The 23357-nt window shown below is 43.9% G+C and overlaps 2 protein-coding genes across 17 annotated transcripts in view; both read right to left on the reverse strand.

Moving 5' to 3' along the window:
* LOC129695877 (calpastatin-like) overlaps positions 1 to 13330 on the reverse strand; it is a 33469-nt gene extending 20139 nt beyond the window's left edge. Inside the window, exons 1-8 of one of the 3 annotated variants that reach the window (XM_055633295.1) lie at positions 13196 to 13330; positions 10236 to 10331; positions 9241 to 9291; positions 7652 to 7777; positions 6376 to 6432; positions 4655 to 4744; positions 2473 to 2568; positions 2086 to 2142 (exon numbers count right to left, since the gene is read on the reverse strand). In XM_055633295.1, the coding sequence (XP_055489270.1) occupies positions 2086 to 2142; positions 2473 to 2568; positions 4655 to 4744; positions 6376 to 6432; positions 7652 to 7774 (423 nt within the window). In that variant the 5' untranslated portion in view covers positions 7775 to 7777; positions 9241 to 9291; positions 10236 to 10331; positions 13196 to 13330. The remainder of the gene's footprint in view (positions 1 to 2085; positions 2143 to 2472; positions 2569 to 4654; positions 4745 to 6375; positions 6433 to 7651; positions 7778 to 9240; positions 9292 to 10235; positions 10332 to 13195) is intronic. The other 2 variants (XM_055633296.1, XM_055633297.1) reach the window with 2 other exon arrangements.
* A 1197-nt stretch (positions 13331 to 14527) lies between these two features.
* The window catches only part of cast (calpastatin), a 143292-nt gene continuing 134462 nt past the window's right edge, over positions 14528 to 23357 (reverse strand). For all 14 annotated transcript variants that reach the window (XM_055633299.1, XM_055633303.1, XM_055633308.1 and 11 more), the window contains 4 exons: positions 22527 to 22652; positions 18105 to 18230; positions 16491 to 16547; positions 14528 to 14767 (listed from right to left, as the gene is read on the reverse strand). In XM_055633299.1, coding sequence (XP_055489274.1) covers positions 14543 to 14767; positions 16491 to 16547; positions 18105 to 18230; positions 22527 to 22652 — 534 coding nt within the window. In that variant the 3' untranslated portion in view covers positions 14528 to 14542. The remainder of the gene's footprint in view (positions 14768 to 16490; positions 16548 to 18104; positions 18231 to 22526; positions 22653 to 23357) is intronic.

The raw sequence follows: 23357 nt of genomic DNA on the forward strand, positions 1-23357 counted from the left end.
AGGAAGATTGTTCCCGAGCTGGGGAAGTCTTTTAAGGGGGAAATCCTTAAGTAAGTTTTTTCACACTCTCTGGAACTCTCTGCCACAGAGGGTAGTTTGGCCAGTTCATCCAAAAGGGAGTTAGATGTGGCATAAAAATCTAGAGTCAGACTCTAACGGGGACAGTAAAAGGCACAATATCCTGCTAAGCCTGGATGAAAGGCACAATGATGGATGAAATGATGACAATGAGAATTGGTGGGCCACATTACTTTTACTGCTCAATTGCAATTCTTATTTTCCGAGTATTTCATCTTTCTCTTAAAGTCATAGTCACAGAATCATACAGCATGGAAACAGGCCCTTCAGCTTCTTGCCTACACCGACCAACATGTCCCATCTACAAAGAAGGGTTTCTTTGTAGATGGTCTGAAGAAGGGTTTCGGCCCGAAACGTCGCCTATTTCCTTCACTCCATAGATGCTGCTGCACCCGCTGAGTTTCTCCAGCTTTTTTATATCCCATCTACATTTGTCCCACATGTCTGCGTTTGGCCGATATCCTTCTAAACTTATCATATCTATGTACCTGTCTAATTGTTTCTTAAACATTGCGATTGTACTCGCTAAATGTTGTCATAGTTCCTGCGATAGTTCTCTTCCTGATCACTTTAAGAAGAAATCAAAAACACAAATTGTATTTCTTCCAAAAAGAAAACATGGGGTCTTCCAATATGATGCAATAATTAGATCAACATTTATCTTGACCCCAGCACTAAGTATGGAGAAAAACCTAGACACACTTTCTAACTTCATTCACAGACCACAGTCTGTTCGTATTGGTGGAAATGTGTCAGCCTCGATAACAATCAGCACGGGAGCACCTCAAGGCTGCGTGCTCAACCCCCTGCTGTACTCCCTCTATACTCATGACTGCGTAGCCGGTCATAGTGCGAACTCCATCATCAAGTTCGCTGATGCCACCACTGTTGTGGGACGTATCACTGATGGGGTCGAGTCAGAGTATAGAAGAGAGATCGAGTGACTGTCCATATGGTGCCAGCGCAATAACCTGGCCCTCAACACCAGCAAAACCAAGGAACTGATTGTGGACTTTGGAAGGGGTAGGATGGGGACCCACAGTCCCGTTTATATCAACGGGTCGATGGTGGAAAGGGTCAAGAGCTTCAAATTCCTGGGCGTGCACATCTCTGAAGATCTTTCCTGGTCCGAGATCATTGATGCAACTATTAAGAAAGCACATCAGCGCCTCTACTTCCTGAGAAGATTACGGAGAGTTGGTTTGTCAAGGAGGACTCTCTCTAACATCTACAGGTGCACAGTAGAGAGCATGCTGACCGGTTGCATCATGGCTTGGTTCGGCAACTTGAGTGCCCTGGAGTGGAAAAGACTACAAAATGTAGTAAACACTGCCCAGTCCATCATCAGCTCTGATCTCCCTTCCATCGAGGGGATTTATCGCAGTCGCTGCCTCAAAAAGACTGGCAGTATCATCAAAGACCCACACTATCCTAGCCACACACTCATCTCCCTGCTATCTTCAGGTAGAAGGTACAGGAGCCTGAAGACTGCAACAACCAGGTTCAGGAATAACTACTTCCCCACAGCCATCACTATTAAACTCAGCTCGGACTAAACTCTGAACATTAATAGCCCATTATTAAATTCACTTTATCAGTTTATTTATTCATGTGTGCACTAAATGGTATATGGACACTGAACTGTTAATAGCCCATTATCAGAAGTTTAGGGGTAATATGCACTTTATCAGCTTATTTCCCATGGAATGTGTGCAGGTTCATATATTTAAAAATAAATTGGATAGGCATATGGTAGAAGGGATGGTACACTGATCTAAGGGGGAAAAAAAAATTGTTCTGTGGAGTAGGGCATGCCTACCGTGCTGTATGTTCTGTTTGTGTGCTGAAGCAAAGTAAGGATTTCATTGTCCTATCTGGGACACATGACAATAAACTCTCTTGAATCTTGAACTATGAGATTAGGAGAGTCACAAACTGCTGCAGTGGCACCCTATAGAAGATTACTGCAGAAGGAATTAAAAGCTTAAACTTAATCTTCTCTATTACCTTTGGTTTTGTTCCTGCACCAGTAGAGGAGGCGGGCAATTTAGTTTTGTCTTTATCCTATTGCAAAGAGGGAAATTAAATGAAATCCTTCATGTGATAACAAAATAATTTAGAAAGTAAAATAACTGGTAAAGCGGCAAGCAGCAAAGCACAATACATCGCGGCAGTGAAAAACTGGTGCAGAGTAAACATGGCAGGAGGTTGAACAAATATTTGATTAGTCACAGCATTTGGATTAAACAAATGTGATTACTCAGTGGAAGGCGTATGTGCATACAAACTTTAGTTTTACATTAATATTTGAATATCTATAATTATGGTGATTTAAGGGTAATTTCTGCTGCTAAAATTGTGTCGACTTAATGCAAACTAATTATTGGATCAGACCTTTGGATCAGCTGGCAGTGTAAATCTATAATCGGGCGGTATGGATTCTTCAGTTTCTCCCACAAGTTCAGCTTTCTTCTTGGAAGAATCGGATTCCTGAAAGTATACTTTGATTTTTAAAAATCAACCAAATGTGCATGTGAAGCTTGAATTTCCATATCTTGTGCCTCGAGGATAAATTACATGAAGTTGCATTTACAAAATCAATTCTGCTGAGATTCTCCATTGTTTTAAACATATGTACCCAAGGACAGACAAGACTATATCGCCATACTTAGATCTATGAAAGGTGGCCATAGAAGATGAAACGCCCAACGGCACGGTGGCGCAGCGGTAAAGCTGCTGCCTTACAGCGTTTGCAGCGCCAGAGACCTGGGTTAGATCCAGACTATGGGTGCTGTCATAGAAACATAGAAAAGAGGTGCAGGAGTAGGCCATTCGGCCCTTCGAGCCTGCACAACCATTCAATATGATCATGGCTGATCATCCAACTCAGTAACCTGTACCTGCCTTCTCTCCATACCCCCCCTGATCCCTTTAGCCACAAGGGCCACATCTAACACCTAACTTAAATATAGCCAATGAACTGGCCTCAACTACCCTCTGTGGCAGAGAATTCCAGAGATTCACCACTCTCTGTGTGAAAAATGTTTTTCTCATCTCGGTCCTAAAAGATTTTCCCCTTATCCTTAAACTGTGACCCCTTGTTCTGTCTGTACGGAGTTTGTATGTTCTCCCCATGACTGCGTGGGTCTTCTCCGAAATCTTTGGTTTCCCCTCACATGCCAAAGACATACAGGCTAGTAGGTGTAAATTGTCCCGAGTGTGTGTATTATAGTTAATGTGTGGGGATCGCTACAGCACACACTCGGTGGGCCCAAGGGCTTGTATCTCTAAACTAAACTAAACTCCATTGCCACATCCGAAGTCAGGCAATATTCACGCATTTCCACTGATGTAGTCTGGAGTTTGGATGTTTTATAGCTATGATACTCTGCAACAAAAGCTTTGATTGTTACATTCCCACTATCTTTATTCTCTCATCCAAACGGTACAGATGAGTGTTTATTTGAGCATGCTGGGTTTATCCATCTATTATGAGTGCTAATTATTGCTGTAATATTAATCTAAACTTCAGCATTGACAAAGTTTATCTTGGTCATTTATCTACTTCTGTTGCTTCAACATATCTTCCTTTGTTCATCAAGTGAAATCTTCCTTCAGCCTCCTCCACATCTCAGCACTTATCTCAACTTTCTTATTACCCACCCCAACCTTTATTTGCTCCTTCCAGGTTCATCAGAAAATGCTCATCCTGCCGATAACCTAGTTCTCATTTATGTATGGACCCAACACCTAACTTCTCTTCTATTAACCAGATGCCCCCAGTGATTCCTACACCTCGGACATTCTCCAACTCCTTCAAATTCATTGTTATCCCTCCTCAAATGACTCATTCCTCCTCATATCCCATCTGCCTATAGTTAAATTATCATGTTATGATTGCTTTGAAACATTTGTTGCAAACTAGATGGGCTACATAAATGCAAACTTGTAACTATAGCAGACCCAAGGAAATGATGTTGAAAAGGAAGAATAAGAAGCACAGATGTAAGAAAAAACGAACATTACTGCAGGAAGTACAATGCATTAGTTACACAATGAATCACTGTAGTGGGGACAGAATCATCTCAAGCGTAACAATGTATGCTTGCTGTGGCAGGAAATACTCCGACATATTAACATATAAAATTATTTAGCCATTGGACACGCTAGATGCAGGAAACATGTTCCTGATGCTGGGGGAGTCCAAAACCAGGGACCACCGTTTAAGAATAAGGGGCAGGCCATTTAGAACTGAGATAAGGGAAAACTTTTTCACACAATGAGTTGTGAATTTGTGGAATTCTCTACCACAGAAGGCAGTGGAGGTTGATTCACTGGATGCATTCAAAAGAGGGTTGGATAGAGCTCTTCGGGCTAGCGGAATCAAGGGGTATGGGGAGAAGGCAGGAACGGGATACTGTGTGTGGATGATCAGCCATGATCACATTGAATGGCGGTGCTGGCTGGAAGGGCCGAATGGCCTACTCCTGCACCTATTGTCTATGTATCTATGTATGTATCTATATCGTGTTGTGACAGGATTCGAGGTCAGAAACTAGCAGCGGAAAAATATTACCTTCACTGCAGGGCCAGTATATTTTGGAGCTGATTTGTCAGGTGCCTCTGATGGAAGGGTTTTTGCAAGTAGGTCAAATGGATCTTTACCCTTTAAAAAGAAAATACATTACTTACATTCAAGTTAAACGTCATCTGTACAATCAGCAGTGAAATGTATTGCTGAAAATGTGGCTGGAATAATGTCTGACTGCCCCACAGAAATGAAACAGCCTCCTGCTCCCATTCCAACGTGATGATTTACAATGCAGGAGGGCAACTGTGGGTGCGATACTTAAGGGCCTGTCCCACCAGCATGTGACTGCATGCGGCGAGCGCGACCTAACGTGGTCGCTTGAGCCGTACGGCCTCACGGGGCCGCTCCCACTACGATCGCCGGAGCCGTATGGAGTTGTGCGGAGATCGCGTGGAGCTCCGAAAAACTGACACTGTATAAAAATTCCGCGCGGCAACAGCCTGCCGGCCCGCAGCCGCATTGAGGCCGTACGCAACGTCTTGATGGCGTGCGCCTAGCGCTGCGCGATGACATCGCCACCCGGCGTGCCGTTGCGTGACGACGTAACCGCCCGACGCCGTGCGACGTCCAAATTCAGTCGGCCCGCCTCCTGCCCAGCTGATTGGTGAGTATGATGTCGGGACCAGCCCCGCACAACTACAGACGGCTCCGCGGTTGGAAGTGGGACCGGCCCCGCGAGGCCGTACGCCTCAAGCCACCACGTTTGGTTGCGCTCGCAATCACATGCTGGTGGGACATGCCCTTAAGTCAATCACACTGCCATGCATCTGATAATTATGAATAAAGCCAGGTTTACTGATAATGAGCAGGCTGAAACATTGGCAGCTTGAGAGCACACCACAGGGATACAGAAAGCCAACTTGTTGCTAATCAAAATAGAGAGAGTACAGAGGAGATTTACTAGAATGTTGCCTGGGTTTCAGCAACTAAGTTACAGAGAAAGGTTGAACAAGTTAAGGCTTTATTCTTTGGAGCGCAGAAGGCTAAGGGGGGACTTGATAGAGGCCTTTAAAATGATGAGAGGGATAGACAGAGTTGACGTGGATAAGCTTTTCCCACTGAGAGTAGGGAAGATTCAAACAAGGGGACATGACTTGAGAATTAAGGGACAGTTTAGGGGTAACATGAGGGGGAACTTCTTTACTCAGAGAGTGGTGGCTGTGTGGAATGAGCTTCCAGTGGAGGTGGTGGAGGCAGGTTCGTTTTTATCATTTAAAAATAAATTGGATAGTTATATGGACGGGAAAGGTATGGAGGGTTATGGTCTGAGTGCAGGTATATGGGACTAGGGGAGAATATGTGTTCGGCATGGACTAGAAGGGTTGAGATGGCCTGTTTCCGTGCTGTAATTGTTATATGGTTATATGGTTATTAAGTGATGACGTCCAGATTGACTTCAGTATTAACCCACCCATGGACAGAGAGAGAGAGAGAGAGAGAGAGAGAGCACAGAGAGGACAGGGCAGCAGGAATGCACTGCATCAGCTGGGAGATTTGGGAAGTGAGCTCATGACAGAGACTTAAATAGAAAACAGGATCTTCAAATTGTATGCTGTGTCCATTGAGCCTGTGAATGTATGATCCTAAAATTACTTTCACAGATATTTGAAGTGCCAGAGTGGCAAATGAAACTATAAGCTGCTGGCCTGCCTCTGCTGTGATAGATATGCTCATATTTCACATTCAACGTTTGAATTATCACTTACCTTTGGAGCACTTTGATTTGCAGATACAGAGGCAGCTGTTGAAGCTTTCAGAGGCTCCTGTACAAAAAAAAGGCAATTTCTCGATGTTAACCTTGCTGGCTGTGCACCAGAGAATCAAACAGGAAGAATCTCAGTCCTGTCGTGAAGTTCAGCTAATGTCTGTTTTGGAGCAGCGACCCATTGTTGGGAGGTTCACACACAGTGACTCACATCAATGCACCAGGGTTGGTTTAAATCACAATTCCTGTCTAAAAGCACTGGGGAATTCTTGCTGGTTAATTAATCCATTCATATGAATCATTGAGGCTCCCAACAATGCAGTCAGTCCGCGCGCCTGCCAGCACTTTTCAGCAGCAAACTATACCAGGTCCAGAAACCTTAAATGGCAGTCTACAGTAAGCCACAGCACAGCTGACGGAGCTGTATCCTACTTGCACAGACAGACAGAGGGACCAGAGAGGTGGATGAAAGTCTCCCATTTCTCAGATCGTGGTGTCTGGAAGCTTGTGCGAGATGGACATCCTCTGGCTCAGAAGATCAGTTGGGGCCACAATAATGGGAGCGGGGAGAACATGGCCACAGATGTGTACTCGTGAAGAGATTTTTCTTGAACAATGGAACTGGAACTTCAATTAGAAGTGGACCTAACTGATTCTGCCTTTGGAGGCTAACCAGGCTCGAGGTGAGGGCTGTCCTCCTGATCAGCTTCAGGGCATTCCAAGCCTATGTCACTGGACAGAGAATTACAAAGATTCACAACCATCAGGGAAAGTAAATAAGCAACCACATTTTCTGAAGTTGTACTGTGTGTGTGTGTGTTGTGTGTGTGTGTGTGTGTGTGTGTGTGTGTGTGTGTGTGTGTGTGTGTGTGTGTGCTAGGTTCCCCAAAGAGAGCAAAATCATCTGAGCATCAAGCTCTCATTCCTGCTCGTATTTCTGACAATTATGAGCCAGACGTGATATAACAAGCTGTCATTTTGTTTGTCCTGGTTCCTTTTGTGGCTGGGACTTATACTGGTCTGCTCTCATGACATGATTTAAATGTGCTAGACGCTACAAGTATAGTTTCTACATTCTACAACAAAATGAAATGTTTCATCTTTATCAGTGGTGGTAATGTCGAACCGTATGGTTTCCTCCTTGTTCATCCGATGAAACTTTGCTATTATTGGGGTCATGTGGTCAATCAAATTATAAAAGCAAAACATGAGTTAATTCTAATAATTCACAGACGTTGCCCCTTTTTTTCTTTAACACCTTTTTGTTGGATTTATACCTGTTTCAGCGTTGAGTGTGGTGCAGCAACATGGGAAAGTGGAGCGGAGCATTTTGAAACTTGAGCCGCAGAGCTTTGGACAAGGTCTGCTGACAGTGACGTCAGGACATCATCTTCTGTCATCGTCTGTGGTAACAATGTTGTTAGTATCATGAAACCAATGCAAAGACATTTCAAGAATTCATATGCAAAGGCCCTAAATTCTCAATCCTGCAGCAGGCATTAAGAAATAATTTCACTTGTTACTTCGTGTTCAAGAATTTCAGACTGATGGGGGGTGGGGGGGAGAAGGAAGGGAAAGGGGAGGAGGAGGAGCCCGAGGGCGGGCGGATGAGAGGGTGGGAGAGACAGCTAGAGGGTTAAGGAAGGGGAGGAGACAGCAAGGGCTAGCAAAATTGGGAGAATTCAATGTTAATGCCATCCGGACGCAAGGTCCCCAGGCAGAAAATGAGGTGCTGTTCCGTTTCGGCCCGAAATGTCGCCTGTTCCCTTCGCTCCATAGATGCCGCTGCACCCGCTGAGTTTCTCCAGCAATTGTGTACCTTCACTTGTTACTTCACTTGGATGTGACTGCATACTATCACCATCTCTATGCGACATACCCAGTGATTTGATCTCGAGTTTTATCAACTAGCAAGGGGAAAATGTGTTGCTTTTCTTTATATTGAATGATAAGTATTAAAATTACAAAGATCTGAAAATCTAAAATTCATCAATAAATATGATCAACTATTAAAGACTTTCAAGTTTTGTTATATTAAGGGATAGAGTCGTCCCATTGCAGGAAGGATGGGAAGAATTTGAGAGGGTGCAGAAGAGGTTGACCAGAATGCTGCCCAGAATAGAAGGTATATGCAATAAGGAGAGACATGGATAGTTCTCTCCGAATAGCCTGACATTGAGGGGGGTCCTGATAGAAGTAAATACAATTATGAGAGGCACAGATGCTAGACAGTCAGAACAATTTCCCTCGGGTGGAAACGTTAAAAGTGCGAGGAAATAGCTTGAGGGTGAGAGGGACAAAGTTCAAAGGAGACATGTGGGGCAAGTTGTTTTACCCAGAGAGTGGTTGGTCCCCGGAAGACATTGGCAGGTGTGATGGTGGAGGCAGATATGATATTGCCATTTAAGAGGCTTATGGATAGGCACATGAATATGCAGGGGATGGAGGGATATTAGTTTAACTTGGCTTCATGGACATTGTGAGCTGAATAATCTGTTCCTGAGCTGTTACGTGATACAAAACATACACTGATGTAGGAGAAACAAACCGAATGAGCTTTTACAGTTCATTTCTTCATATTTAAAATTATTTCATGTTTCCTCCTAACTAGCATGGGAGGTCCACGAAAATCAAATGTTTGTTTTTTACCAAAACAACTGGAATCCTAGATGTGATCACACATGAGACCTACTGCCATTCCACCATGGAATAACATAAAGAGGTCTACTTTAGAAAACTTACATCACATTTATTCAGTGTGTGCATGAATGCCTTTGACTGATGGGATAGAATTGCAGTGCATCTTATTAAAGAAATCCAAAAGATTTTTTTTGAAGAAAATTACAAACTTTAATCTCTCTCTCACCTTTGGTTTTGCTCCTGGAGAAGTGACAGAAGAGGTTGGTTTGCCTTTATCCTGTTGTAAAGAACAAATGTTCATCTTATTGACATCAGAATTCGAAGTCATTGAAATAATTGGCACAGAAACATCATCAAACATTTAGCTACAATTACACTAATCCTACACTACGGGAGTCAGAGGTTATGGGGAGAAGGCAGGAGAATGGGGTTAGGAGGGAGAGATGGTTCAGTCATGAATGAATGGCGGAGTAAACTTAAGCCGAACGGCCTAATTCTGCCCTTATTACTTATCAACCCTGTTTTGTTTACTCTGCATTCACCCTGATTCTAATCAGAGATCAACACACGGGGCAATTTATATCATGATATATTAACCTACTAACCCATAGGCACATGAATATGTAGGGATGGACGGATATGCAGGGGGTGAAGGGGTATTTTGAATATAAGAAACCCACATGTTCCCAGGGGGAATGAGCAACCTCCACAGAAATACAGCACCTAAAATCAGGATTGGAGCTCTGCTGGAAATGAATTAATTTGGTTTATTTGCAAGATGAATATGGCTAAACATTTTGGCAACTACCAACATCCTGCCATCAATAAGTCGACCTGAAGTGTTCATCAAAAGGACTGAGTGGTTGGAGAAAGTGGCTTACGACCAGCTTCTCAAGAACAATTAGACACGGGCAATAAATTCAAGCCTTCTCCATGTTGCCCATATCAAGAAACATGATTTAAAAAATAAATAATCTTTTGTAATATGGTGGGTTTTGGCATGTACTGGTGTAATTTATATTACTCAGCAATATTTGTTTTGTGCTCTTGCCAAATCCATAAAGAGTTCAAAGTTAGTTATACTAGTTCAACACAACTATAGTTTAAAAAGAAATGCTATACTAAATAATTCCAGCTGTTCTATATATGGACATAGCATGAAGAATTCTAACAGTGCTTTGCCTCGTATTGGCTTCCTACAAAACTACTTTTAGACCAAACCTTTGAATCGGGCTGTTTCCCAAATCGGTACTCAGGCGGTATTGTACTTTCTCGGTCTCCCAATCGCTCAATGGACTTCTCTTTTGCATCTGCTTCCTAAAGTTATTGAAAACAACATTCATCAAAATATAAAATTAAAATTTACGGGTTCAATATCTAAACACTGCATTTGAATACCGTGCCCAGGAATATCATGAAGGTCCCGATAAAGCTGGCTGTTAAAATCAGTAGCCATTGAGAGAGATGGTATAAGCATATCACAAAGTCTGTTACATAGAAACATAGAAATTAGAAAATAGGTGCAGGAGTAGGCCATTCGGCCCTTCGAGCCTGCACCGCCATTCAATATGATCATGGCTGATCATCCAACTCAGTATCCCGTACCTGCCTTCTCTCCATACCCCCTGATTCCCTTAGCCACAAGGGCCACATCTAACTCCCTCTTAAATATAGCCAATGAACTGGCCTCAACTACTCTCTGTGGCAGAGAGTTCCAGAGATTCACCACTCTCTGTGTGAAAAAAGTTCTTCTCATCTCGGTTTTAAAGGATTTCCCCCTTATCCTTAAGCTGTGACCCCTTGTCCTGGACTTCCCCAACATCGGGAACAATCTTCCTGCATCTAGCCTGTCCAACCCCTTAAGAATTTTGTAAGTTTCTATAAGATCCCCCCTCAATCTTCTAAATTCTAGAGAGTATAAACTAAGTCTATCCAGTCTTTGTTTGGAGTTTGCTACTTTGTAATCCAAATTTGGATAATATAGAATGATGCATCTGGAAGGAAAATTTACAAATGCTCAAAAATGTGTGGGAGTTGGCTGGGAATGAAAATGTAAGTACTTCAAATCCTAAAACACTTCCAGTTCACCTGAACATAGTCCACCCTCTGTTTTAACCAAGACAGGATGGGGCTGGATAGCTGGTTATCCACTTTCACAAATGGGGCAGTCAGTAAATCCTTCTGTTTCAAGCAACATTGCTTTTGGTCCACACAGCTGGTTTTCTCTGGCTTTGGTACAAGCCAATAGACTGTGAGCAGCGCAACTCTTTCCCAAGGGCACAGCAAGATTGTGTGTAAGCACAAAATGGCTGCTAAACCATCGTTGTGTCATGGCTTCCCTTTATTTCTGACATCTTCTCCAGACCCTGAGAAATCAGGCCCACTTAACACAACAATCTCTTTCCCCATTCAGACACTGTAACCTTTCAAGTACTGCTCCTTGCAGCCCTCCATCATTACCTCTTCATACCTTCCACCTTCTATCAATCAATCAATCAACCAACCTTTATTGTCATCTTGCAAGCAACAGTTGTACAGTGCAAAATGAAAAGACGTTTCCCAGTGAATAGCGGAGCATCGCACATGAAATTTAAAACATTTCACACATAATAACACTAAAAACAATCCAGTCCCTGATGGAACAGTATAAATAGTTAAAAGCAGGTTAAAACACAATGTTAAAATACAATCAACCAATCATAAAAAAATGTCCGGGGCCACTGATTTGAGTGGCCAGTGCCAGTTATTAAAGTGTCCGTGCCAGCCACAGAATCAAGTGACTGTGAGTGCAGAGTGACTGTTTAGCAGCCTCACAACCTGTGGTAAGAAGCTGTTTAGCAGTCTTGTAGTCCGGGCTTTGATGCTTCGATATCTCTTGCCTGATGGCAGGAGATCCAGGTGTATGCGGAGGGGGTGCAGTTTGTCCTTAGCAATTCTCTGAGCTTTTTTCAGACAGCGGCTCTGGAACAGTTCTTGTACCGAGGGTAGGGAGACGCCAAGAGAACCTATGTCCACCACTATCTTTACTCAGAGAGTGGTGGCTGTGTGGAATGAGCTTCCAGTGAAGGTGGTGGAGGCAGGTTCGTTTTTATCATTTAAAAATAAATTGGATAATGATATGGACGGGAAAGGAATGGAGGGTTATGGTCTGAGCGCAGGTATATGGGACTAGGGGAGAATATGTGTTCGGCACGGACTAGAAGGGTCAAGATGGCCTGTTTCCGTGCTGTAATTGTTATATGATTATATGGTTATATGCTCCAATCTTCTCTGCTAGTCTGTTAATCAAGCTGGAATATTGGAGAACATTTAATAAACCTACTGTAGTAGGAGGCTGTTCGTTCAGCAACGGATACCCAGTTTGTGCCCGTTAGTTCATTATCTAATGAGAATTCCCCAGGCAAAACCAGTTGTTGCTGCAAAAAAATTACCTAATGTTTGGTCCATGCAGTATTTAGTTCACCAAAGGCAATCTACAAGGAACTTCCATTTCCATTCTTCAGTTTTACACACTCAAGATTATTCGTGAATTATGTCTACACTCGCCCAACACAGATCGCCAGCTCTGCTGCTGCTTCTCTGTAAGGCCAACCAATCACTGACTGATCGGTCCAGTGGCTGTTTCATTGGAGTAGAGATACTAAATCGTGAATTGAGAGACTCATTAAAAACATGCTGAATAAAAGCTGACGGCTGACATCACAAATTGTCACTTGACCTCATCCAAAGCAATGTCACAAAACCCACACTCCAGGAGTCATACAGTGATGGCACAGAATTGCTTCTGAAGGACAGGCAAACACAATAACCAAGTGCCTACAAGCAAGACTTGTAGTGCATCTAACAGCACAGTGGAAAGGGGTCCAGGGTAGCAGAGTGTATTAGAGAATGTATTACAAGACCACAGCAGCACTCAAAGTTCTGGAGAAGACCACTCAACCATTCGTATAAGAGGTTGTCAGCATTAGTCCACCAAGAGCATTTGGATTTGACCAATTCATCTTCTCTGGTAGCTTGCAGGTTATGTATTCGGCAAGATCTGTATCATGTGATCAAATTAAGTCATGTAATGTAAATGTCATGCAATGTAAAATATCATGTAATGTAAATGTGCTTCTTCAAGAAAAACATATGATGCAGTAACGTGAAGATTGAAAGTTCCATACAAATTTCGTTTGTACCTTCACTTCAGGGCCTGAATATTTGGGAGCAGAATTGTCAGGTGCCTCAGATGGAAGGGTTGCTGCCAGTAGGTCAAATGGATCTTTATCCTTTGAAAACAAAATATATATTTTTTTACATCTTGACAAATTTCAGCCGAAACAGACATGAACAGCAACAAAATGAAAACAAGATGTACTTAATGTCTGCAATTTGGCCCATTGCAAATAGATAAATTACAATTGCTTTTATAACATTTTCCACAATAACTTTTCCACAATGGGACAAAGGACATACGGAGGGCTAATGATTTTCCTCAAAGGTACATTTTTAAAAGAGATGAGGGTTATTTGGCTATTAATTGAAATGTGGGGGATGGGATACACAGTGTAGGGCGTGGGGGCAGGCGACAGATTGACAGAAGTGTATCCTGACCCCAGGAGACCCCTCTGTGGTGTGAATCCCTCCCCTCTCAGAAGTCATTCTGTTTGTACTGTCTTCACGTCTGAGGCAGCAGGTCAGTGCAGTCACCGGAGACATCAGGACCAACGGGACACCGACCACCAGGCACACCGCAAGGGAGAACCCAGAGAATTAGCCAACAGCAGCCCAGCCCAGCCCCACTCCAACTACAGAGGAACCTGGGTTGCGGATGACGGGGCGCAGCTCGGGGCGTCGTAGGGGCCCATCGGGGAGCGGGTTCCTGTTGGTCCTGACGTCTCCGGCCACCTGCTATCCTCCGGGAACTGTACCGCCCTTGCAGGAGAGTGGGGTTGTTTGCAGTTGCAGAGGGAGGGGGCAAGGGCGGTACAGTTCCCAGTCTCAGCTCCAGTCCAGGAGGGTGGCCGGAGACGTCAGGACCAACGGGACACCGAGCCCCAGGCCCACTGCAAGCACGGAGATCCCAGAGACCCACAGCCAGCAGCAACTCCAGCCCAGCCCCGCTCCAACTCCAGAGGAACACGTAGGGGCAGAAGCTGATGGTGTGCAAGGTGTTCTTGGGGTGGCGGATGAGGAGGCGCAGCTCGGGCTGTGGGCAAACTGCCACTTGTCACCGTAGCGGCCCATCGGGGAGCGGATTCCTCTGGAGTTGGAGGGGGAGGGGGTATTGTGCTGTTTGATCGCCCCATGCTATCCCAGGGACAGGGAGACACAGCGGCTTTTTACACTGGTGGGCAATCACTTCCAAAGTTCTGCCCAGTCAGTACACCTCTCCTACACTGCATTTCATGCAAATATTTATTCTGCAAGAAAAAACGACATTGAAGACTCAAACTCGCGACCGAGTAACTGCCGGGATCAAGGCGCAAACTCGCGACCTTGCGGATATGAGCCGAACACTCTACCAATGAGCCAGCCATTAAAATCTACGCTAAAAAATTTCCATTCCGAAGACCGACAAATTCTGAATTACGAAAAGTGTCTGGTCCCAAGGCTTTCGGATAAAAGGTTGTGCACCTGTAACGTGAAGATTGAAAGTTCCATACAAATTTTGTTTGTACCTTCACTTCAGGGCCTGAATATTTGGGAGCAGAATTGTCAGGTGCCTCAGATGGAAGGGTTGCTGCCAGTAGGTCAAATGGATCTTTATCCTTTGAAAACAAAATATATATTTTTTTACATCTTGACAAATTTCAGCCGAAACTGACATGAACAGCAACAAAATGAAAACACGATGTACTTAATGTCTGCAATTTGGCCCATTGCAAATAGATACATTACAATTGCTTTTATAACATTTTCCACAATATCTTTTCCACAATGGCAAAATACGGAGCTAATGATTAAACAAGTACATTTTTAATGACTTCTTTGGCTATTATAAATGTGGGGGATGGGATGATGTAGGGGTGGGGGGGACGGCAAGACAGAAGTTATCCTGGGAAAGAGCAGAAGTTTCTGTACTGAATGAGGTCATAAGGAATAGGAGTAGAATTAGGCCATTCGGCCCATCAAGTCTACTCCACCATTCAATCATGGCTGATCTATCTCTCCCTCCAAACCCCATAACCTCTGACACCCGTACTAATCATGAATCTATCTATCTCTGTCTTAAAAAATATCCACTGACTTGGTCTCCACAGCCTTCTGTGGCAAATCTTTGGTGAATCTCACTGAATCTTTTTAGGCTCCAAGGAGCAAAAATCTGGCTCGTTGGAGCCTAAATGTTGTAAAGTAAATGGTTAGCACTCCACAAAAGTACTGTATGAAACATTGACAAAGGCTCCAGGAGTACATTCAGGTTGGAAGTTGAGAGCTGAATGGAATAATGTCATAAGTAATAGTAATCGGCCCATCATATCTACTCTGCCATTCAATCATGGTTGATCTATCTCTCCCGCCTTCTCCCCATAACTTCTGACACCTGTACTAATTAAGAATCCATCTATCTCTGCCTTAAATATATCCACTGCCTTGGCCTCCACAGCCTTCTGTGGCAAAGAATTCCACAGATTCACCACCCGCTGATTAGAGAAATTCCTCCTCATCTCTTTCCTAAAAGCATATCCTTTAATTCTGAGGCTATGACCTCTAGTCCTGGACTCTCCCACTCGTGGAAACATCCTCCCCGCATCTACTCTATCCAAGCCTTTCACGATTCTGTACGTTTCAGTGAGGTCCCCCCCTCATTCGTCTAAACTCCAGTGAGTACAGGCCCAGTGCCGACAAATGCTCATCATATATTAACCCACTCATTCCTGGGATAATGTGACTTTTGAGAGGTATAACGTCTTATGCATGATGAGAAATTGCCATCTATGTTTTCATAATTTTTCTATAAATTATCCCGTGGCCCACTGGCAAAGAGTCATGGAACTGTGCAGTTCAGAATCATGCCCTTCAGCCCACCATGTCTGTGCTGAAGGGAGTACTGGACTAGTCCCTTTTGCCTACATTTGGCCCACAAACCCTTCCATGTATCTGTCCAAATGTCTTTCAAAAGTCATCATTGTATACGCTTGTGCAGCTTCCCCTCTCATCTCATTCCAGATATGGACTACCCTTTTACTAAACAAGCTGCACCCGAGTCCCTCTTAAGTCTATAGCCTCTAGTTTTAGAATCCTCTACACTGGGTAAAAGACTGTGAGCATTCACTTCATACATGTCAGTTATGAATGTACACATCAATAAGGTCTGACACGCAGTCTGACACGCCCAAAGATATGGATCCCAGCCAATCCAACCTCTCTCTGCAATTTAAACGCAGGCAACACCCTGGTGAAAAACCACCCTGCCCCTCTTCAACACCGAACACGTTTCTATTCTGAAGAGGGTCACTAAAGTTCACATATTTTCCCTGACACATCACCTACCTTAGCATGTGTCTGACTTGCTGATACTGAGGCAGCTGCAGAGGCTTTCAGTGGAGCCTGAGTAAAATAGAAAGTATAGTATTTATTGTGTAGGAAGGAACTGGAGATGCTGGTTTAAACTGAAGATAGACTCCAAAAGCTGGAGCAACCCAGCGGGCCAGGCAGCATCTCTGGAGAGAAGGAATGGGTGATGATTCAGGTCGAGGCCCTTCTAATATTTATTATTGTTTCATAGGTTTACATTCAACTGAGAGTCCCAGTAGCATTTCTACCAACTTTTTTTGCAAGACTTTAAACAATTGTGTCATTTGTTGGTGCAAATGAGAGATCCCACTGGAACAAAACAGTTAAGAATGTTGTTAAATTAATATTTACTGCACACTCGCCCTCTAGCCTATTGCTCTGGCCACAGTTAAGGGCCTGTCCCACTTACGTGTCCTTGGCACGCAAATTACGCGATCTCGTGGTCGCGTTGAGGCGCAAGGGCATCGTATGGCCGCACGGGACCAGTCCCACTGAGAAGCGCGGAGGGGTATGTAGTTGTGCGCAATATGTTTGTAGTGAACGAAATCTTGGCGTAACTGACGTGGGGAACAAAGTGGGACAGGCCCAAGACCCTGGCGCGACGCAACGTCTCACCTCCGACAGCAGCAGAAGCAGGCAAATGATCGCCGAGCTCGGCCTGGGGCTCACGGCTGTTGTGGGCCGGATCCGCCCCCACTTCTACTCCCAGGGCGGGGCCAAAAAAATTGAAGTTAGACACAAAATGCAGGAGTAACTCAGCGGGACCGGCAGCATCTCTGGAGAGAAGCAATGGGTGACGTTTCGGGTCAAGACCCTTCTTTCAGACTGAAGAGTCTCGACACGAAACATCATCCATTCCTTCTCTCCAGAGATGCTGCCGGTCCCGCTGAGTTACTCCAGCATTTTGTGTCCATCTTCAAATGACGTCACGCGCTCAGACGGCTGTGCGGACGCATGAAATCACGCGCGACCTTCGCAGGACCATCGTGCCTCAACGCGACCACGAGGTCACGTAATTTGCGTGCCAAGGACACGTAAGTGGGACAGGGACTTTACTTTTTGCTGCTGTGAACAAGCCCTTACTCTGCCAGTCAGTGTAGTCGACTGGGGCAAATAGGACATCGGGTAGAGAACACCAAGTCCTGGCCCTCAGATACTGCTGCTGTCAATGACCTTAACAACTTTTCCAATGTTCCGACATTTAGAGACTTTTATAATCAGTTGAAAAATACTTTATTAAAAATTAAGAATTATTGAAACAAATTAAAACATTTAAGTAATATAAATTATTAACATGTATTAATATTGTTAAATAAAATAAAACAAGCACTGTTTATCTTTTCACCCCTGGTTGGTGATCATGTTCAAATGTATATGGCTGTACAACTATACAAGCCATTGCTCAAGTGATTTTATTGGGGGGGAGGGGAGTATCGTATATACGGTACGCTACTGGTTTCTCGTCAATACATCCAAGCTCTACACTTGCACGCGGTGGTGAATTTGACAGTGAAGTTGGACGGCAGCTCTCCTACGAGGAGTTAAAAAGGGAAAAAGTGAATCTTCAATACTTTAAAATAAGGGTCATACCTCTTTCTGGTTGGAGGGAAGTGTTGCAAACTGAGGTGGTGCAACTGAGCATTTTGAAATAGGAGCGTCAGAGCTCGAGACAAAGTCTCCCGACAGAGAACCGAAGAAATCATCGTCAGTCATCGCCTGTAACAATATATCACACAATCAAAGTTCTCTTGCATTCAACAATTAGGTCTTAATTTATAGATATTGCCATGAACTATAATTTCGCCTGTTCACAAAAGCCATGGGAAGGAAATGACAGCGAAATAACCTCCCAGCCCAGTCATTCCCCTCTTCACGCAAGGAACAAATGGACATTCACACTCAGAGGAGGAATGAGAGGAATAGATCGGGTAAATGCACAGAATCTCTTGCCCAGAATAGGTGAATCGAGGACCAGAGGACACAGGTTTAAGGTGAAGGGGAAAAGATTTAATAGGCATCTGAAGGGTAACCTTTTCACAAAAAAAGGTGGTGGATGTATGGAACAAGCTGCCAGAGGACTACTTGAGACAGCAACTATCCCAACATTTAAGAAACCGTTAGACAGGTACATGGATAGGACAGGTTTGAAGGGATATGGAGCAACATGGGCAGGTGGGACTAGTGTAGATGGGACATGTGAGCAATTTGGGCCGAAGGGCCCGTTTGTATCACTCTTTGACTCTAGGACTCTAGCGCATTTACAGACGGCTGCAATCAGTTGCATGAAACCTACAAAAATAAAATAGAGGAACTGGGAATTTGGCCCATCTGTTGAATGACAGCTTTTTTTCCACCCTCCTTTTCTTTCTTCCCTCTATTCATCTAGGAGCAAAACGGTTAAGAATACTGTTAAAATCATATTCACTCCACGCTCGCCTTCTGGCCTATTTCGCTGGCCACAGTTACCTTTCACAGCTGTTACCGAGCTCTGGCCCTTATTCTGCTAGTCACAGTAGTCGACTGTGGCAATAGGACATAAGCCTTTCACTATTCTGGCCTATTTCTTTCTTGTCCTTATTGTCAATTCCTTATTGTCCCTAAAGATACATTGTGCAACCTGTAAAAATGTGTGTTCCCAGTGGAATAAATCAAGTGTTCAATGGGAAATAAATGAATGATGGCTCAGCTGGGCTTTATACCTCATGTCAGTAAGTTAGGGTAACATGAAAGTCAGCTCCCCCTTTTGGAAGCAGCTGAACTTTGGCCCTCTTGCCTTCACGTCTCCATTATCGGGTGGCAAGGACAATCCAGTGGGAACAGATGGTAACTCAGCAGTGATCCCCAGCCAGGGTGCAACAACGCAGGCTTGCTTGATCCCAGTTAGCAATGGCATTGGGTCTGCGATGGTCCTTTCATTGTGTGGCAGGTGCAGGATGACAGTTGTTTTAAAGAAAAGCCAAATATGAGAAGATCCACCACATTTCCTCTCAGTAATGGAGTTAAACATTTTTTTGTGAGGCCATAAAAGATCATGCATTGTGGTCAGCACTTCTCCTACATTTTCTCTTGGATTTGTCTTGAGGTGACGATCATGACCTTGAGCATGTAAATGGTGGGAATTTACAGAGCTCTTCGGCCACAGGGAGGAGGCAGCTGTGGAGGATTGTTGCACTGGTCATTCCCTGCAGACAGCAGGTAGACGCCTCTGAAATTTCTGCAGCTACATCTTATTTCTTGAAAACGATCACGATTTAAATGTATTGGAGATTTGGTTGAACCGCAAGTTACGGATGCCTGCAGCTCTGTTTTGCTTGTAATAGTGTTTTCCCAGCACACCAAAACCTTCCCCATGTTTTTCATTGTCTTTTGGATCTCCTGGTTGTTCTCATCAAGGTAGATGGTGGCTTCTGGCAGTAAGATGGAGTCTTCTTATTGGAGTCTAGTATACAAACTTAAAGCACAAGGCATTGGGGGTTCAGTATTGATGTGGATAGAGAACTGGCTGGCAAACAGGAAGCAAAGAGTAGGAGTAAACGGGTCCTTTTCACAATGGCAGGCAGTGACTAGTGGGGTACCGCAAGGCTCAGTGCTGGGACCCCCAGCTATTTACAATATATATTAATGATCTGGATGAGGGAATTGAAGGCAATATCTCCAAGTTTGCGGATGACACTAAGCTGGGGGGCAGTGTTAGCTGTGAGGAGGATGCTAGGAGACTGCAAGGTGACTTGGATAGGCTGGGTGAGTGGGCAAATGTTTGGCAGATGCAGTATAATGTGGATAAATGTGAGGTTATCCATTTTGGTGGCAAAAAACGGGAAAGCAGACTATTATCTAAATGGTGGCCGATTGGGAAAGGGGGAGATGCAGCTAGACCTGGGTGTCATGGTACACCAGTCATTGAAGGTAGGCATGCAGATGCAGCAGGCAGTAAAGAAAGCGAATGGTATGTTAGCTTTCATTGCAAAAGGATTTGAGTATAGGAGCAGGGAGGTTCTACTGCAGTTGTACAGGGTCTTGGTGAGACCACAACTGGAGTATTGCGTACAGTTTTGGTCTCCAAATCTGAGGAAGGACATTATTGCCATAGAGGGAGTGCAGAGACGGTTCACCAGACTGATTCCTGGGATGTCAGGACTGTCTTATGAAGAAAGACTGGATAGACTTGGTTTATACTCTCTAGAATATAGGAGATTGAGAGGGGATCTTATATAAACTTACAAAATTCTTAAGGGGTTGGACAGGCTAGATGCAGGAAGATTGTTCCCGATGTTAGGGAAGTCCAGGACAAGGGGTCACAGCTTAAGGATAAGGGAGAAATCCTTTAAAACCGAGATGAGAAGAACTTTTTTCACACAGAGAGTGGTGAATCTCTGGAATTCTCTGCCACAGAGGGTAGTTGAGGCCTGTTCATTGGCTATATTTAAGGGAGTTAGATGTGGCCCTTGTGGCTAAGGGGATCAGGGGGTATGGAGAGAAGGCAGGTACGGGATACTGAGTTGGATGATCAGCCATGATCATATTGAATGGCGGTGCAGGCTCGAAGGGCCAAATGGCCTACTCCTGCACCTAATTTCTATGTTTCTATGTTTCTTATAGGCATCAATTATGGTGGTCCTCATTGAGTCAGCCAGCATGGAACTGGTCCTTCAGCCCAACTCATCCATGCCAAACAAGAAGCCCATATAAGCTAATAATAATAATATAATAATAATATGTTTTATTGTCATTGCACATAAGTGCAACGAGATTTGGTATGCAGCTTCCATCCGATGTCATATCTTAAATAACTAATAAAATTTAGATTTAGATTTAGGGCTAACACGATTTGCCTGCATTTGGTGCATATCCCTCTAATTCCTTCTATCCACGTACCTGCCCAAATGTCTATTAAATGCTGTCATGGTACTAGCCTCAATTACCTTTTCTGGCATACCTTGTTCCGTACACCCATTGCCTTCTGAATGAAAAGTTGCCCTTCAGGTTCCGATTGAATTATTCCCTCCCTCGTTGAACATCTGTCCTCTGGTTATTGATTCTCCTGCCATCGTATTGCTATTATTCATTTATTCACAAAACACACATGCAGAAACTGAGCATCAAACCAACATTCATCCTCTCACCACAGTTTACAAAAGGAACGGCCTCATGCAGAACATATGTTTCTTCATCACACTTGCCCAATGGCACAATATTGGTATTTGACAATGCGATTCTGAACAATGTTTTATCACTTCCCATACACCCAACAGTGGAGGCAGACCTTGCTGATGAAACTCACCATTGCCTTCATTCATCAACATAGCCTTTGGTGGTTTGAGGAAAGGTGTGTTTTAAGGTCAAGACCACAATGCTTTAATTCACCCAGAAGCAACAAAACCTTGCGTATGGATGACCACAAGGATGTGCACATGTGCAACTCATAGTGAACAACTTAAAGTGTTGGTTGAATGCAAAAAAAAATGCTGTCTATTGATAATTTTCCAACTCTAACTGGCAGAATAGTTAAATAAAGTTGGTGTCCGATCTCACGCCATCAACCCACCATTGAGGGTCTGGTCATGATTAACCAGGTGTGTTGGTCGCTGCTTCACTGCACGCCAGACAACATACGCTTTACCCTGAGCACTGTTACAGGTACAGTTTTACAGAAAGTTGGAGAAGGAGGAATAACATTTAAGAATAAGGGGTAAGGCATTTAGAACGGTGATAAGGAAATACTTTTTCACACAGAGAGTTGTGAGTCTGTGGAATTCTCTGCCTCAGAGGGCAGTGGTTCTCTGGATACTTTCAAGAGAGAGCTAGATAGGGCTCTAAAAGATGGCGGAGTCAGGGAATATGGGGAGAAGGCAGGAACGGGGTACTGATTAAGGGTGATTAGCCATGAGCACATTGAATGGTGGTGCTGGCTCGAAGGCCCGAATGGCCTACTCCTGCGCCTATTGTCTATTGTCTATAAAAAAGGGAAAAAGTGAATCTTTAATACTTTAATACTTCAAATAAGGGTCATACCTCTTTCTGCTTGGAGGGAAGAGTTGCAAACTGTGGTGGTGCAACTGAGCATTTTGAAATAGGAGCGACAGAGCTCAGGCCAAAGTCTCCCGACAGAGAATCCAGCATATCATCTTTAGTCATCACCTGTAACAATAAAACACACAATCAAGTTCTCTTGCATTCAACAATAAAGTTCCAATTTAAAATAAATCTTAATTTGTAGAAATTGCCATGAACCATAATTGCTCCTGTTCACCAAAGCCATGAAATGGAAATGATGGAGAAGTGACCTCCCCACCATTCACAACCATCCAAGGCACGAATAAACATTCACGTCACAGAGGAGGGATGAGAGGAATAGATTGGGTAGATGCACAGAGTTTCCTGTCCAGAGTAGATGATTCGAGGACCAGATGACAGGTTTAAGGTGAAGGGGAAAATATTTAATAAGAATCTGAGGGGTATCCTTTTCACATAAAATGAAGGTGGGTGTATGGAACAAGCTGCCAGAGGAGATAGTTGAGACAGGGACTATCCCAATAATTAAGAAACAGTTAGACAGGTACATGGATAGGACAGGTTTGGAGGGATATGGACCAAACATGGGACATGTTGGCCAGTGTGGGCAAGTTGGGCCGAAGGGCCTGTTTCCACACTGTATCACTTTGTGGCTCTATGAGATATATGCTCCTGATGGTTTCATGGGTTAAACCCATGCCTTACATTTCCAGAAAGCTCCCTCCAACAGTCTGAATCATCAAGGGAATTAATTTCCAACCTAGGTACAAGATCTACAACCAATACTTTGGGCAAAATACAAACTGCTGGAGGCATTTAGCGGGTCAGCCA

This window comes from Leucoraja erinacea, chromosome 3 (assembly GCF_028641065.1).
Source record: "Leucoraja erinacea ecotype New England chromosome 3, Leri_hhj_1, whole genome shotgun sequence".
NCBI lineage: Eukaryota > Metazoa > Chordata > Chondrichthyes > Rajiformes > Rajidae > Leucoraja > Leucoraja erinaceus.